This window comes from Anarhichas minor, unplaced genomic scaffold, assembly GCF_050575085.1.
Source record: "Anarhichas minor isolate MPS153535 unplaced genomic scaffold, ASM5057508v1 ptg000002l, whole genome shotgun sequence".
Classification (NCBI taxonomy): Eukaryota; Metazoa; Chordata; class Actinopteri; order Perciformes; family Anarhichadidae; genus Anarhichas; species Anarhichas minor.
The window spans coordinates 3,245,078-3,263,319 of record NW_027466448.1 but is presented as its reverse complement, the minus strand read 5'-3'; the positions used below and the strand labels follow the sequence as shown (position 1 = coordinate 3,263,319).

General features: G+C 44.4%; 1 protein-coding gene across 17 annotated transcripts in view; it reads right to left on the bottom strand.

The window, feature by feature from the left end:
- The window catches only part of fnbp1b (formin binding protein 1b), a 50,463-nt gene that overhangs the window by 16,041 nt on the left and 16,180 nt on the right, over nucleotides 1-18,242 (bottom strand). For all 17 annotated transcript variants that reach the window (XM_076084851.1, XM_076084878.1, XM_076084915.1 and 14 more), the window contains 6 exons: nucleotides 14,564-14,620; nucleotides 14,046-14,193; nucleotides 7,921-7,983; nucleotides 6,104-6,208; nucleotides 1,554-1,682; nucleotides 763-909 (listed from right to left, as the gene is read on the bottom strand). In XM_076084851.1, coding sequence (XP_075940966.1) covers nucleotides 763-909; nucleotides 1,554-1,682; nucleotides 6,104-6,208; nucleotides 7,921-7,983; nucleotides 14,046-14,193; nucleotides 14,564-14,620 — 649 coding nt within the window. The remainder of the gene's footprint in view (nucleotides 1-762; nucleotides 910-1,553; nucleotides 1,683-6,103; nucleotides 6,209-7,920; nucleotides 7,984-14,045; nucleotides 14,194-14,563; nucleotides 14,621-18,242) is intronic.

The window sequence follows — 18,242 nt, the reverse complement described above, 5'->3', positions numbered from 1 at the left end:
CATAGGGCAGGCAGTCAACATGTGACATCTCAATGAATCACACCGCTTGTTTTCTCCTCGACGTATGCGAATGCTGCCTTCCATATCCAGATAATATATATAGGCCACAGGACAGAACGTAAGCAACATCTGCTTATTAGCTTCGTAGAAGTGCATAAACTAAGCAGAAAAGGAGCTCGTGACCTCATCAACAGACTGTTTCGACTATATGAAGCACAGTGATTCACCTTCCTCCTATTTCTAGATCAGGCACAGGTAGCAGTTTAACATTTTGGTAAATAACCTTATTAACACCACTATCATACTGTCCATTGAATATAAGGCCACAGGCAGATTCTGTTACCTTTGGACAGAGCCAGGCTAGCTGTTTCCCCCTGATTTCACTATCTATGCTAAGCTACGCTAACTAGCGACTTGCAGTAATTTCATATTTACCGTACAGACACGAGAGTCAAATCAAACTCCCTTTTGTTCCCCCCAAAGTAGCAAACTATTACATTAAATTGAATGGACTGCAGCCACTGTTCCTGTGCCACCACTTTGCAAGCGCTTTGTTTGTTCACAGGTGGGCTGCTTTTATTTCCAAAAGGCCCCCAAGAGAACCAACCCAGCGGCACACTTGTTGCTTAAATGAAAGCCTGATCGCTGGTGTGCGAGTTGTGGCTGACTGACGCACTGCCTGAGTGAGTAATACGTCCCACATGGTGGTGTGTGTGTGTGTGTGTGTGTGTGTGCACATACATCTAATTTCTGTATACTCACAGTCTTGGGCTCGATGGACTCGGCTGCTTTCGTCATGCCATCTAAACATTTCCCCACGATGGGCAACACTTGGCGGTCCACGTCTGCAAACGTCTTCATGCACACTCCTATCCTGTCGATTCTTTTCTCCTCCATGTCTTGAAGTTTCTACGCAAAAAATAAACAAATAAAATGCAGGCATATTCACATGTAAAAGAAAGGTCAACTAGCTTGTGTTATAGAATAAGTGGAATGGAGAGTGAAGGCTTAAGAAATGATACACTGTGAGATTGGAATCAAACTGTGTGAAAGACTTCTTCTTTGGAAGAATTGACATACTGAATGGGAAATGTCTTATACACTTTACATATTTCTAAATGTCCGACCCAATTTAAAAGACAAGCAGCACTAGAGAAGTGAAAGCTCTGTGATTCCCAGCTCACAAGCGGTTGAAATGTAAGAGAATAGCTGCACTCTTCATAACGACGGCACGTTCCCCTCGGTGTTTCACAGAATGTATTTTTAGCGGTGGACCCAGAGGGGAGTGTGGGTGGTGGGCTGCGAACAGCATTGAATTCACAAGCTTACTAATGACTGCACATGAATGCACCATTCTGGCAGACCCTTCCATCAGTCTGCACTTTCTGCTGCATTTTCACACATTGTGAGTGTGGAAATGATAAACAAAACAAAATGGAGGCAAACATGTTTTGGGTGGGCGCTCTAAATAAATGTATTGTTTGGGATTTGCAGGTTCGTGCAACAACAAATCAGACGAATTAGGACGTAAGTTGCGGTGCGGTTATATTTACCTGGAATATGTTGGGGATAACGTTGAAGTAATGCTCATTCTGCTCCTGGTTGAACTTCTGCAGGTAGGAGGAGTAATCGCTCTTACTGTCTGAAGCCATCTGGTGCCTGGACTGAGCATGCTGTCGTGCCTGAAGGAAATAAACAACAACAACATAGAAACATGCACATCAGAGAGACGCTCTACTCGATACACCTCAGTGTCCCCCGGATACACAGACACATGGGTTACACACACGCAGCCAGAGCATAAAAACCTACATGAGTTGACATATTTGTGCAAACCAGTGTTCATGCACGCACGTGTACGCACATAAACATAAAGCTCGCGGACGCGCGTCACAGGTGCAAGATTCCTGCAGCGACAGCCGCTGGCGGTAGGCCATACAGTATGTAGACCAGAACGAAACACTTAAAAAGTCTGCACTGCCTGCAGAACGGAGGAATTTGGATTCTGGCGTGTCCCTACCGTCGATAATGTTGATTATTTTAAGCTAGTTCAGTCCCAGGGAGGCAAGGCAGGCAGTCAGAAACGCAGCAGGAGCAGCCTATTACAGATCCAAGGCGAGCAGATGGAGATGAGATTATCTCAGCTAGGCAGCGTGTGTGTGTGTGTCTGTGTACTGTCGCTAAGTACTCGTATCTGTTTCCTCTTTTCTATCAGATCTGAGGCCTGTCCGCGCACACATAGTGGTTTCATTGGGTCACATATTACACAGAATATCCTTATGAACCCGTGATCGCAGTCAACTGAATGCAGATGCACAGGGGACGGGGACGGGGTCATTTAACGGTGCGGGCCAGTAGAGGGAACCCTGATCTGTCGCAGTCCTGTGGGAAACATTTCGAGGACTCTGTCCAGTTTTCACCCACGCACCACTCTGAGGCAAGAGCTGAGTCTCTCAGCGCTCACACACACACACATATGGGTACGTAATGGATGACATATGAGAAGACATCAGAGCGAAGACACTCGTCAGACACAAAGGTGCACTACTTCCAGCACAGGAGGGATGACTAGTAATGCCTCTGGTGGAAAAAGATAGTCACAGCCCTCAAGAAGAGGAATGTGGAATCTAGAGGAAAGCTAAAAAGCACATGTGGAAGTCCAGCTGTTTAAAATCGACGTGCAGGCCTGTGAGCATGCATTGATGGGTGTGTGTGTGTGCTAGGCCGGCGTGTGTGCATGCAAAGTGGTGCCGAATGTGTTGTGAAAAAATGAGGGCAAACAACATCGCCATGGTAACATGGCAGAAAATCAAAACTTGCAGCAACATCACATCCTGTGGTCGTGTTCTGGAAATAACATGTCATTTCTTTTTTCTGTTACTCACATCTCTGTATCAGTATCTGTATAAATATCTATCTATCTGTGAAGATTACAATGAAAGGGGCCTGACGCAACATTTTTTGATTTTGCTTACATCATCACACACATACAAAGTGTTCAGCAGAAGAGACAAGTCACTGTACGGGGAGCAGATCACAGTCAGACAGGACAGGGCGTGTTTATAGGGACCCGGTCGAGGCTCAACGGGAGAGTGTGTGTGTGTGTGTGTGTGGGTCGAGACACGAGTCGAGACAGTGTGTGTTCCCACAGATATAACAGGCTCTCTGTGCGCCGGACCTACCTTGTGGGAACTTCGCTTCAAGGCATGGCATAAAAAAATAGATATACAAACACACACAAACAAAAAAAGGATTGTTAGCCGTTTCCAGCTAAACAAGAAGTTGCCATAGACGCACTTCCTGGACCACCAGGCGTGTCATCACTCAAAAAAGGGGAAGTTGGTATGAGGGTAAGCAAATGCAATCACGATTGAAACACGATACTGGAATGGTACACCGCGCTCTTATGGTTGTAGTACGGCAGAACAGACCCGGAGAGGAGGACACTGTGTTATTTTATGTACTTTCTGACAACGACAGGGAAGTCTGTGTGTGTGAGAGAGCCGGGGTTCCTTTTTAAAATAACTGTTAACAGCCTTTGTGGATATCTGGGCTGTCAATCCAAACCCCAAATTGAGGGATTTGCTTGCCAAGAAGAGGAGAGGGAACCGTTTGAGGTTTTTCTCCAGCTGCAGAGAAAACCGCAACACCTCAGCTCAACAAACAGCAGCTTATGGCATTACGGGGGACATCACAGACAAAGAGCAACTCCTGGAGATTTATCGGTTCCATTCTCCTTTTGTTGTGACAGACAAGTGACTGAGAAAGTGAAGTTCTTGGTTACTAACTTGTCAGATCCTTAAAGTGGCCTTTAGCATTTGAACGTACACACAACTAAGCTGACAACAAACACGTGTTCTTCGCCTATCATGCATCCGTTCTGTCCAACACAGACCTACTTAAACCCCAAAGGCTTTGACTATGACTCCAACACAAACTAGTCCGAGGTCGTGACACGTCGTTCCTTGCGCTGATTTGTACTCAAAGGCCCTCGCAATAATGAAAGGAATACGCCTCTGCAGAGAAAATAACACATTGCGACTCACGGGCTGTTCTTTTCTGCGCCTTAGTTTAATGACCAAGTCTGTTTCTTACCAAAAATCCCAAAATGTAATGAAGGAAGTGGAATAGTAACTATATACTCTTGAACTTTTCCTGCCAAGCACGTGGAAAAGTCGTGAGGCATCGCAGCCCGGGTGTCTAAACCACAGACGGACACACAAACGTGACACTATAGCAATAAAGCACGCGCACTTCCTTCTTCTTTCTTTATACATTCTCATTTCTGAACAATGGAGATGTGAGTAGGTGACAAAGAGCTGTGTGCGGTGATCTAGACATTGGAAACGGGGCGAGATACTGAAAACCAAACATATTCATTATGACTATTAAGGTTCACGGTAATCTTTGCCACAGCATCTTATAACATGTGCACGTTTTAAAGTCCTTTTAAGTTTCTGAATAGACCATACAGATAACTTCTCAGCTCATTTACTACATTTATGATACAGTTTACATTGCTGCTTACCATTTACTAATGCATTTCCTGCTTGCATTGCAGACATTTGCTTTCATCGATTTCACTGCAGCCTGTTTTTCCAGGAACACTCTGTTTGTTCTGGAATGAATCGGAGGCTTATCTGACAGTGAATGTCGAAAATAATCACATTCACCGGCTATGTTAAAGGGAAAAAATGTGGTATCTTTCAAACTGGCACTCTTTCTTATAATTACGGCCATTCTGATGGCGTCATGATAACTTCAGCACCTTCATTATAGAAGTTTGGAAAGAGTGGACTTGAGTGAGTCTTCTAAAGCTTCTCAAATCAACTTCAATCATTTTAAAGTGAGAGTAAGACGAGAGGAAAACGGAAATGTTTAACTTGGTACTTTCTTGCTTAATAGTAAATATCTTAGGACTGTAAAGGCAAGAATCTGGCGATACGATACATATCATGATGGAGAGACTGAACGGAAGTTGAATTTCCAAGGCATGAATGGAAACTAAAAGTCAATAGAAAATGGTCAGCAGAAATGTAAATAATACACACAAGCAATCTTTTAGGGTTGAGTGGGTTTAGAAATATCTCGCATAATAAAGATCTGTTTACATTCTCACTTTACACAAACAGTGATACTAACTAAAGCTCTGAATGCTGTGTGATGTACGAGTCTCTCGTGCTTCAATAAATGAAATAACTGTAATCAGACACAACACCGCTCTTGTTTCACAACTAGTTTCTTGAGCTGCTGTGCCGGGTCTTACCAGTTGAGTTTAGTGTTAGCCTAAGCCTATTGTAGCTCTTTGGCTGCGTGTCCAGAGTGCAGAAAGGCTCTTTATTCCAGCCCATATTTGCATAATAATCGGGTCTGAACTGTGTCAACTGTGAGCCCGAACTCCGCTCCAACAGCTGATGAAGCAGCGAGAGCACGCGCTGCTGACCCATGATGCCTTGCGGGCGTGGGAGCCATGTGGGAGAAAGATTTTGAGGGCTCTTTTAATTGGTTGTGACAACAGGAAATGACATCAGCTACAGGCCCGGGGGTCTGTGTGTCTTTTAAGTCCTGAGAATCGGACGATCGCTGCATGTGTTGAGGAGTACGTATTATCACAGAAAGACCAAACTACGTATTTAGATTCTTCACTGTAAAACAGCAAAGCCCCCCAAAAGTACGTGTAATACACACATAAACACACACACGCGCCACCATGGACACAAAGTCCTCTCTGTTGCTAAGGCCCACACAGACCAGCAGAGTGTTTGGTATCTGCTCGGCGGTGATAATGAGGACTCGGTGCAGCCATCAGCTTTGTTTAGCAGCAGATCACTGTGCTGCTGAGACAATGCCAGCTTTTACACACAGTCCCCCGGCATCAAACTCATGGTCACTTAATGTAGGCTGTCTTTCGGACTCCGTCGAATGAGGAGTCAGGACTTTAGGCGTAATGTGGAAGGGGGGGGTGTAAACGTAAATGGTGAGAGAAAGGGGAGGGTGCAAAGTGGGAGGGTGAGGAAGGCCAGGCAACTGTGTAAAGCATGGAGGGCATGGGACAAGCTCGCGTGATCGGTGGTTTGCTGCACGAGAGTGCGGTGACACATACCTTTTCCACGTCGGCCTTAGTCACGTTAATGTCAGCGTCCATCCTCTCGAAGTATTGCTGTGCTCTGTCTGCCTCTTTACAGTCCCTCTCAAACCTCCTCTTACACTGAAAACAGACAGAAAAGCAAATTGAATATGACCACAGACATTGGATCAGTAATTTCCTGCCGTGAGCTGTAGCAGGAAACACTTTATAACTTGACCTTTTTAAATAAGCACGGTAATGAACGTTACAACATGTAACGTACACGTCACGTAGATTTGAGCAGCATTGTGTGTGACAGAGGTCAGTTTATGCCCCTAACACAGCGATGGGGTCTAAAAGTCTGCAGCCTGCAGATTAAACAAATGTCCATAGTGGCCATTTGTGTACGGAAAAACAAGCATTCATTCAACCCTCTTTCGACCCCTCTCAGTGAACAATCCGTGTTTGTTGGGCCGGCGTGCACTCTGAACTATGCCTATCTGCCTCGCACACAATGGGAGCATTGAACGCACACAGCGAAAGTTTTGAGGACAGGGCAGTTATGCATATCTCCGGAGCTCTTTCTCTCTCTCCCCCGTCAAAGGGGCCAGGCAGAGATAAGAAGTGGTGTTCTGTGCAATCTCTCTTTCAGCTGCTTCACTTAAACAAATGAAGCAGGCCCTCCTGGATGTGATCTTAGAGGGGTTTTAACAAAGATTGCAATTCTAAATCAATGTTAGTCTGGCCAAGTGACGACTAAAAGGGCACACAAGTGAAACTTTTGTATTTCTAGTTCTGCTTTAGGGCTCGACCAAATGCTCCTTTTTTCCATTCGAGGCTTCTGAGGTTTTCTAATGAAACTTCAAAGATCCGTCGTCATCTTGTATGTCTCATCTCTCTAAAAGAAAATTAAGAGGGTTTTTTAGGGGGTTATTGTGGTTATATAAAGCAGAACATTTTGTGAATTTGTGTGCAATAGTGCAATACTAATATTATTAGTATTAGTTTAGCCTAATCTTTATCCGCAACTATGCAGAAATACCAGCGTCAAACAGAATGATTAGAAAAAGCTGCACAGAATTCAAATTATGATTTAGAAATGAAATGTCAACGTTACGAATGAAGCTTTGAACTATTCAGTACAGCTCTATTTTTCTACTTCAGTATTTTCTGTCTCTCTGATGTTAACAGACACATTTATGTCAGATCAGCCTGCCTGGAGAGAACAATACAGATCGTGAAATGATAAGCCTCGGGAAGCTTTAAACCAACATTATTTGTCATGAGTCCATCTTGGTGCAAGACGCTGTCTTGTATATTCTTCCCATGCTTATTGCCCAGTCTCCATTTTGAGTGAAATAAATGTCACATTGTATGAGGTTTATGGTGCAGACAGAACATGAGGTCCCTCAGGGCTCTGTACACGGCCTCCTACTGATATTTCCTTTTTCAGTTAGAAACAAACTGTTTGCCTCCCGCTGTATGTGCTCCCTCAGCGTTTATTGATACACTTCATAGTCACACTGCTCCTCCTTATTAAGTGTCGGTTAAAGCATGTGCTTTAGTAGCATGTAGCGTTGATTTTGATTGATCATAAGGCTGCTGATGACTGATTGTACAGCCTTAAGCCATTTACATCAATAGACCATCTCTGCACAGTTTTATATAAGATTGTATTCCTTTTATTGCAATTTTAACTTTTATGTTCTCTTTGAGCCCATGTAGACGATGACATATAGACAAATACATTCAAGACATTCAGCAGAATGTCCCTCTTGAGTCACTGTACCACCTGTGCTCACAACTGCTGCTGGTGTACAGTTGTGGTACTGCACATTGATGGGGTCACTTACCACTTCCAGCTGTTTCCACGAGCTCTCAATGTGCTGCTGTGCCTTACGACCATCATGGAAGTGCTGTCAAAAGAGATAGGGATGAAAAATTAGAAATATTATCATCCTATTCATAAGCTTGAGAGATTTTAAAGCAGGTGACCTTGACATCGTAGGGATAATAAATTAGAAGCAGTTGAAATGAAAGTCTCAACTGTACCATTAAACACTATGAATATTACTCACACTGTGTCAGGGAAGTATTAATGTAAGCTGAGAAAGTAGGGCAAATTCACATAGACACTATACTGTAGCTACATTACAAATTATGAGCATACAATCCACAGGCTTAACTCTCAGAGACACAAGCGCCAGCATCGAGTATAGCTTTAGGTTGATGTGATTAAAGAGCAGCCGCATCATCAGATCTGCACAGCTGCACCAAGAAAGAACAGTGTTACAATTTCAATATACATTGAGCACCAACACTGAAAAATCAAACTGAATGAAGGCTTTGTACTAAGTGGATATTCCAATAAACTAAAAAAAGGTCAAACATACTGTAGATCAATTAACAATGACAACCGATTCTGTCTTAAACAAGGAATATTTCGAAACAAGAGATTTGCAGGATGCAATAAAAATGTATTTAGTCCAAAAAGGCTAAATATTATAGCTATTTAACATCAGCATGTTAACAATGTCATTGTGAGCAGCTATTCAATACCCTTATACTGATAAACTTCTCTGTGGGCCGTTATAGCCGTTAGAGGAGAAAGTAGCATCAGAAACAGAGAAAGGCTAACTGATGAAGTAAGGTCAAGGGTTGAACGTGCAATGAAAAGCTTCCAGTCAACATAACATGAGATAAAACAGGGAAGCCAGATTTTGTAATCTAGGGGAGACGGACAGGTCACAATGCATGATGGCACTGTTAAGTGTTGCATATTAGACGAGGCTAGATGGCAGCTGCTTGTGTGTGTTTTTTGTTAAATGCCTCACTTGGCCTCTCTCTCGCTCCGGGGGACCGGAGCACTTGGCCCGGAGGCCGAGCACATCTCTCTCCAGCTCTCTGTGTGGATCACAGCCAGACCCCCCCCGGAAATATAAGAGCACCAATTTAAAACCTTTTTGAAAATTAAATTGCGACGACTTATCAAGCATGCGGATAATTCCCCCCCATTTCCTGTGGTCACGTTAATCTGCTAAAAAAAAAGAAAATCCCCAAAAGAAACAAATTAAAATGAATATGACACTGAGACTTGACTATCAATGAGGTATCCCCCTGGTTACGCTGACTGCGGAAGCTTGGGTCAGGAGCTGAGCTGAATATCGATGCCGCCATTCAATGAAGGACCGGGCCATTGTAGACGGAGCAGAAAGCTTTTGCTTGCATTTCAGCGCAAGAGAAGTACAAGCAAAGTCCTCAGTACTCTGTGTGCAAACTCAAACACACAAGCATGAGATGTGAAATGAAGACGTCCTAAAGGTTAATCTCACCTGAACACGAGAGTAGTGAGAATGTGCCCTGGTTCACCTCAAATAGTCACACTTCTCATATCCTAAGGTTTCGAGGGAAGCTGAGCCGAATAAGGAAGTGCTCCAGTGTTTCAGAGGAAGTATTTCAGCTCGAACAGAAAATGGGACATTGTGGCGCCTCTAACCGATGAATAATCAAAGCATTTTGTTAAGACCCTGACCTTTAAATTCCCGTAAAAGAAGAATCTTATTCAGTTCTGGAAATATGTCTTATGATAAGATACAGTGAAGATACAAAGAAGCCTTTTTTCACAACGCGCAGCACAAGACTGGGTGACATCATTGTTACTGTGGAGCATTCCTTTCAACCAAACATTTGTCTCCATAACAACATATCTGAAAAATATCCAGCATAAACTAATCTTCCGTCAGAGATAAACAAACTATGTTGACGGCTCGTTTAGAATCATGAGGTCCTGCTGGAGGACGAAGATCCACGGATTAAAAAAAACAAGAAACATGAGCTCATTCGCTTTCAAACTAAAGAGAGCGCATCATCGTTTGTGACTAACGGCCATCTGGGACGCAGGTATGAATGTTGCAGATGTTCTGCAGTGTTTGGCCTCTCTGTGTTTACATGCATAGACCCTTCGTTCACCCAGTCCTCATGTTCAGCACGAGGAAGGGCGGACACACCCCGTCTTCCTCCCACAAGGAGGTCGCTGACCTGAAGCTGCCACTCTGTTACCCAGACACATCCACAGAATAAAAGCCGGAGTGGTCACATTCTTAACCTGGATTTCAAACTTTAACCACATTGATACGTTAACTGAAAGACAGAAGAACGGGAAAATATGAATGTGAATGCTCAGTACTGGCCTCCTGAGCAGAGAATGAAGTCAATCAATACATTTTCATTTGAGCTAGTCTATTTTTATGGTGTCTCAAGCATGAGCTACAGCGGCTCCTATCTACTGCCGGCCTTCAGTAGAGAGGCTCTACTTTCTAGTATCATCCGTGTACCAGACTGAGCTGAGGTGGGACAGACACGCACTGATGAGGCTGTCTGTCACACGCAAAGACAACGACATGAGGCGAAAGACGGGGCAATCGACAAACGTCCTCTGCTGCCACTCCAAAAACTTCCCTCGCAGCACCGGAATTTGCAGTTTTTGAGTCTACGAGCGTGAGGGGTGGACCCTGTGCGCACACACACGAGCTCTACACTGATCTGTCCTTCATTCATTGCCGTGACTTGGTTCACAGGAATGTGCACCTGCACTCCTGTACAGTTGTCAACACGCATATAATCATCAGGCACTAGGAATAGCCACAAGTCATACGAGATCTAGAGACTTGAGCGATGATTAAACCTCATGAGGAGCTCCACTGACGTCTCTCCTCATGTTTAGACCATTAGAGGTATTCTATACCGAAGTGTTCGTGCAGCGGCTGTGGAAAAGATCCGCGATCAATTCTCCCTCTCAGCTTCCTATTTGTCTTTCCACTCAACACAAGAAGGCATGCGAGGCCACTCCAGAGAGACACATTGTTCTTCCATTGTGGTTGCAGCTCTCTCCTTGGAGATAAATGGAGGACGGCATCTTCTGCCAAAAAGCACCTAAAGATGTTTTACAGCGTATTACAGTTTTCAGCTGACTGTTCGCTAAACGTAATGCCAAATTGCTGGCTCTGCCGTCTGAAGATGTGTTCTTTTAGACATTTTTCTAGCTGGTTGAACATGTCACATCGCAGCAGGATGAGACAGATAACCACCCCCCCCCCCTCCACACACACCGAGAGATATAATTATGTGCTGATGGCGCAAGTGGACTGAAAAGAGCACACACTGAGCTAATCCTCAGGTGGACTTCGTTAACACACGTCGGTATTAGAAAATATGGATACGCTTGAGTGTGATGCTGTATCGATTTGTTAATTAATAGTTTACGTGCAAAGATTTGTCAGAAAGCGTCTCCGATTGTACAAAAAGATGAGCTGGGATGGAGACTGTTACAGGGACAAAAGTGGGACTAACACAGATCCCACTGTTCTGATTTCATTAATAAAAAAGTTACAGTATCGCAATACATGAATCGTAACCCCTGTATCATTATACGTATCTTGCCAATACACAGCCCTATAGATATAGATGTTACAGTAAATGGAAGTCTCTGGAGGTCTTGCTGAGTCTTTAAGGGTCTTCATTAATCCTCATTAGAGAGAATACCTAAGCCCTGTGATCAGAGGCCTGGTGTGCTGACCGAACACCTTTTATTATGATCCCTCAGCACAATCACAGTCCAGTGAGACTTAGGCTCTTCATCCCATATTAACCCTGCCTGCTCTTCATCATTGCCTATTACACCATTAGACCAAACACCAGCAATGCCTGGGGAATGACATGGCATCTCACTGAGGTCATGTTCTAGTTTGAGATTTCTTCCCGTGCCTTTATGATTCAAATCAAGTGAGAGAAATATGTTTGCACAACACATTGAATGGAGCGTTCTGACCTATAAAACCAGGTTCCACTTTTGTAAAAACAAGCATAGCTGCTCTCAGATCACATTCTTGGCCTCAGCACCCCACGCTGAGCTTAGCGAGAGGTTCACTCAGGGAAACGGCGACGGGAGCTGGGCAGTTACAAAACAGCCCCACATGAGGAACTAATGAGGTTTTCTTTCTCCTTCAGGTTTGTAGTGTGGACTTTTGCCTGTCCAATAAACTCTGTATAAACCCAGGAAAGGCGGGACCTGACCCTCCTCTAATCCCAGTGTCTGGGTCGGCCTGCATAGCTTTGTCTGACATAGTCCAAAAAAAAAAAAAAAAAAAAAAAGCTACAACTGAAAAAACACAGAGTGGTGCTTAGAAATTCATGTGAATGAAACCAGAGCTGAGAATGATGAAGAAGCTGGGGAAGTCATGGGGAACGGCTGCTTTACAAACACCTTTCACTTTTCTAAACGGACAGGCTTACTATGGAACCGTGAATGTTGTTTGGGGAAATGTTTTTGATGAAGATCTTTTCAACCCTTGATGTCCGGGTCCTAGTCTCCCCTCTCCCCGTCACGCTCTCCCGTTGTGTTTGCATGTTCCTGTTTGTGTTGTCTGGAGCTGGGCGCGGTTTCCTGATCGGCTGCTGCCACTCAAGCCTGCACATCTGCTGCTCATCTGCAATCAAGCCACCTACACTCTCTGCTGCATAACTGCCTGGTTCACTTTTTCCTTGTTGTCCAGGTCTCCGGATTCCAGCCCCCCCCTTGTTTATCCTCCGTTTGACCCAGCCATCCAACTCCCTGGAAATCCCTGTCTGCCTCAGTCCCTCTGCTACCAGGAATTCTGCTTCACCCCAGCAGCCCTCGCCGCATCAAGGAATCACATACAATTACTGTTGTTCTCCATTATTCATGAGTGTGTCACCGAATGAAAACTGAAATAAGAAAAAAATGGGCCACATTTGCCCTCCAAGGACAGCGTTCTGAATACGACTGAGAAACTATTTGCTCAATGACTTTTAGATGAAACGATCTTCTGTTCAGAAAAGACACTTATTTTGGGTTCATGCTATGAAGGGGAAACGCCCCCCCCCCCCCCCCCTACAGCTACGCCGTGTTTTAGTCACGAGAAGCAGACACATGACACACTAGGAGGACAGAGGGGGGCAAGAGAGGGAAAACTGTTTATATTTAGAAATAAAATAGCGGAAAACTGAGGAGAGGAGGAAGAGAGGTGTCAGAGTGACATCCTGCAGCCTCAGGACAGCATGGGGCTGACCCTGGACCCTCTATGTGGACACTAGAGACACAGACGCTGTGCCAAGCCAAACCAAGCCAGGCTAAGCCAAAGCCAAAAGAGCAGAACAGGCCTGGGGGCGGTGGGTGATTCCCCTTCTGAATCACTAGAAATCCCCTAAAACCAAAGCTGGAAATCTAAACTGATCATGCGACACAGGGCTTCCTGTATTCAGGTAGCAGATGCAGTAACACAGTTGTGCACACTATACTAAAAAGGTCCCTGTGCCTCTGAGCAGCCCTCTGGTTTTGGTTTTCCACTCCAGTTCCCTCAGCTGGACTTCCGTGACACAAGAGTCCATGACAGATTTTTCAGAAAGTACTTTTTTTTCTTTTTTTTTTTTCTTTTTTTTCAGCTGGGTAGTTTTCTCTCTGCTCCTCCACTCACTCTGTGGCTTTAATGGCCGCCCACACTGCTATCTGTGAATCATGCGCAGCAGGTCCACCGCTCTTCTAAATCACTTTGTAATGGTGAGGACGAAAGTGCCTTCAGCATTTAAGAACAGTGCGCGGTGCATAAAGTCTTTTGTAAAATGATTCATAAAAGAGAGAAATAAGCCTGTAATGATAGAGAGAGACGGTGACTTTGTTCCATAAAAAGGACTCGGTCAGTCACGTTCTGCACTTCTGGCGAGCCTTCGGGGTGTATCTATATTTACTCAGCGATGACCTCAGTGCACGGAGCATAGAGTATGCAGAGGGAATGGGCTACTTCTCGTAGGCCGGTGTCTCTTTTTTTCCTTTACAGAATCCGTATCCTTCTGTCTAAAGTGAGCGTTTCATTTAAAGCACTGGCATGGGCACAATGACAAGATGAGGAGGAACTAGCAATATTGAATATGAAAAAGGGCGCAATATAAAAATATGTCCCACCGATTTTCTCTCAGACTTGAGCTCCTGCAGGTAGCGTGAAAGCTCGCTGATGATTTGCGACGTCAGGTTCTCCGCTATAACCTCGTGTTGACCCGCGTAGTCATTCAACTCGTTCAGGGACGTCACGAAGGCTCGACAGAAGGTGTACCTGGTGAGAGACAGGAAGTGATGTCAGAGGAAAGTTGGTTGCAAAAGGCAGATGCGAACACAGCGATCACGTTAACAAATAACAGTATAGTAGTTTGGATCACGTTAAAGGAATGGTGGGACATTTTTGGGAATTTTGTTTTCTGTCTGAGAATAAGGTGAGATACAAGGCTACAGCTAGCAGTTAGCTTAGCTTAGCATAAAGACTGGAAACGGTTAGCCTGGCCCTGTCCGACAATAACCAAATTCTGCCAGTAAAAACATCAACTCACCGTTATACAGGTGGTCATGTTTATTCTCCGCCAGACAGAAAATGCCTGTCAGCGTATTTTCCGAAACATATCAAATATTTGATCTATCTGGTAACTTACTTGCTCTCATCCTCTTCCCGCGAGTTCTTCTTGGGTTGATACTTCTTTGATAAATTCCTGCGAGGACAAAAGAGTTCAGACTGGTCAGACATTTCCGACGGCATCTTCCTTAAGAGCCGTGCACCGTTCCCATTATGTTTCCCTGACACTGCCCTTATGGACCTGCCACAGCATCATCCAGTGCACCATTCAATCCAGCAGAGTGCTTTCTGCTGTTCCCACTACATCCCACTTTCCTCTCTTCGGGTCATGAATCATGCCCCCCAGGAGTCTATGCATGCAGAAGCAGTCAGCAGAAGCAAGCGTGCTTTTCAATATGCAGCCGTTGGCCTTGTTTTGACTCTGGCTGCATGTTAGTGGCACGAGATGAGCTCAGTGTGATGAGGAGGAGAAGGAAAAACCTAGATGTTGTGTCGCGATGAAAGGGAATATGTCACTGTACACGTTGTCGGTGAATTGATATTGTTGGGAACCGTGGTGCAGTTTGACAGGTTACAGTACACCATGTCACGTTCGTTTCATCATGACGGTGTTAAACGCTCACCAGCTAGCTGTGCTGATGCTCCGGTCGATGGCGACTCTGTCAGCAGAGCATAATAACGTGCACTGTGCTCTGATGGATTTGGGTACGCGTTGTGTGCTTATGCCTTCGGGATCTTTTGTCTAATTAAAGAGCAGCCAAGTGGTGCACGAAAACCAAAATGCAGAGCGACACAACTGTTAGATTGCTGCTAGAGCACCCCGTTATTGCAGCTGTGTGTCTCCCTTTGTGTGCAGCAAGCGGGAGAGCAAACTCAAAATTCTGTTTTTTAAAAAGGTTGAATGCCAACACCTATGGATTGAAGTAGAATATTTTATAAATAATTCAGTCAGAAACAATCCTACTCTGCCACCACTGGAATCTTACTCCCATCGCTGTGTCAGGGGCATATTTTGATGCTAATAATATTACTGTAGCTTAATTTTGTACATGAAATGGCACATGCATGGAATTAGACCTGCATTTAACCCATCCTGAGCATGAGGAGCAGTGGGCATCTTGAGATTTAGTGTCACACTCAAGGACACCGCCATCAAACCGCCAACCTTGTGGTGAGAAGACTTCCCTATCTAGCCACTGAGCCAAAGCGGCCTTCAATGAATGAACACATATTTACAATTCCAATGTCAACGTAACGAATGAAGCTTCAAACTATTGGGTACGGCCCTACAGCGCTGTGTTCACTGATGGAATCTTTACGCCTCCGCTTGTACATGTTGTAAAAAAGCGCATACAAATTCCTACTGTGATAAATAATACAACTAACTATGTGTAATGTGTGTCTCGCTCTGCTCTCATCCCCCACCACTCCTCTCCTCCCTGGTGGTGTTTGCACTGTTGCTAGGCAGATTTATCTGTCCGTCTATCTCTCTCCCTGTCCTTCTCACCCCATCTCTAATTATAGTGCTAGTTCACACTAACTCATTCAGTCACTCACAGGCACATGTCACGTGACAGATTGTATTTGCCCGCTCACCTCAATAACATATTTAACAAGCCTGTCAAAATAAGGCTAGCAGCTTAATTAGGAGAGTGAAATAACCGCTGTCAGGTGTGTGTCTGGAAGATGATACCTCATGGCTGCTTCACACTGTAACCGCAATAAAGACACTGTAACCCCCCCCCCCCCCCCCCCTCACCCAGTCTCCTTTGTTAGCAGGACTTTATTCCCACTGTGTTATGGATTATGCCAGACTGGAATGTGGGGGAGGGGGAGGCATTAATGCATTGCCCTGCGATGACCAGACTGAAGCATTGTGTTTACATCGACGCAGTGGAAGAGGATTATTCATGGATTAGTGCAGTGTGCGGTAGAAATGGTACGAAGCAGTGCAATAGCCAGAGATGACGTTCGATTGGGGAGGATTGTAGGCTATGTCGTGTAGTTTTAAGACAAAACAAAGTACCGTATGCTTTAGGGCGGGCTTACTGTGATTGACAGGTCGCTGCCGCTACCAGAGCTGTATACATCGTCTCTACGTCACTCCTTCGCATTCCAAATATAGTAACTTACGTTCAACGGTTGCAAAAAGTCAAACTGGCGATGGCGAAATTGCCCGAACTCGAAGCTTCATAACGACAGTCCACAAACCAATGGGTGACGTCACGATGAATAAGTCCACTTCTTATATACAGTCTATGATTATAACCTCGGTATCGATCTACTGAATATATTCTTGGTTAATCATTTGAAAAAAATATTTTTTACAATCATGTCGTAATTTGTCCAGTCAACACTCCAAAACCCAAATATATTGAATTTACTTTCAGACAAGACAAGGAGAAACATGTAAACTGTTCACTGATTATCAAATAGCTGCCAATTATTTTCCTTACTTATTTATTAACAGATTAATAATTTCATGTCCCAGTCAGCCAGCATTGGCAATACCTGTGAAATGATTTGTTTTTAAAAACGTGTCAGAATGTCTACCGTGTAAGAGCCTGTTACCTCTGAAAGGAGAACAGAAGGAATAATCTCCCCGACAACACGGATGAGAGAAAAGAGGACTAGATCAAAGGGCCCATTCCATTACTTTATTAGATCCAACAGCCCGCCGTTTCTTCTGGTTTGAGCGTCCCCCGTTAGATTAAGCCTGCTTTCATGAGCTAAGATCATTTAAAACTAAAGGGATAATTAGTCCTGTGATTTGTCCAAGTAGCCCCACAACAAAGAAGATCAGTGTGTTAAAAACACAGGAAACCCTCTGACTCAGGCTATCCTGTCAGTACGTACTAATTTCCTCATTTCAGCCTTTTTCTGACAAGTGTGCCAATGTGCATGCGTGTGTGTGTGTGCATGTGTGTGTGTGTGTAGATAACAGACCCAGTTTGACAGCGGGCCCTCTGTGTAAGCACATTGACTGAAAACATCCGCACCATCTGTGGAGCCTGAAGTTCTATAGAAGCCAACCTGGGATATCTGCATGTATTGAAATGCAACAGCGAATCTGTGAGTGCGTATGTTTTTGGACCACATTATCTGTTAAAAACACTGCTTTCAATTTTTCTAGTAATGTATTTCGGATCAAATTAAGAATCATGCAGAAGTTGTACACATGAAGAGAAGGAAGTTTAAGGACGGTGCTAAAAGGGATATGAATGCGCATTGTTTCTGAGATGCAAATCAGTAGGAAGAGAAAGAACTAAATACCATTTGGGTGAAAATGAATACATCTGTTTGATGCGTGATATTCTCTGAGATGTGCTGGACGGGTAATGCATGCATGTAAACACAGAAGGCTAGTCCTATCATCTCAAGCGGACTTAATTCTCTAAAAGAGGAGTGGTGTGGCCCGTGGAGGATCTGTTGCTATGTGAATACTAGATCGGTATTGGCCGGTCACTGTGAAACGGGGGGGTTGGGGGTTCAATACTTACAGCATTAGCCATATTGCCAGGCCTCTTTAAAGGTGAGGATTGGGGATTTGTGGGGGGTATCTCCTACTGTGTTGGGAGGAGTTAAGAGATGGATGCTCTCAGTGCATCACTGCCTTAGAGAATCAATGACTGCACCAAAACTGTGCGTGTGTGTGTGTGTTTTTGTGTGTGAGGGGGGAGAATAGGAAGGGGGCGGGCCGACATTTGTGGTTGGAGGAAATACAGAAAAAAATAATCTGGGTCAGACCTGGGCTTGAT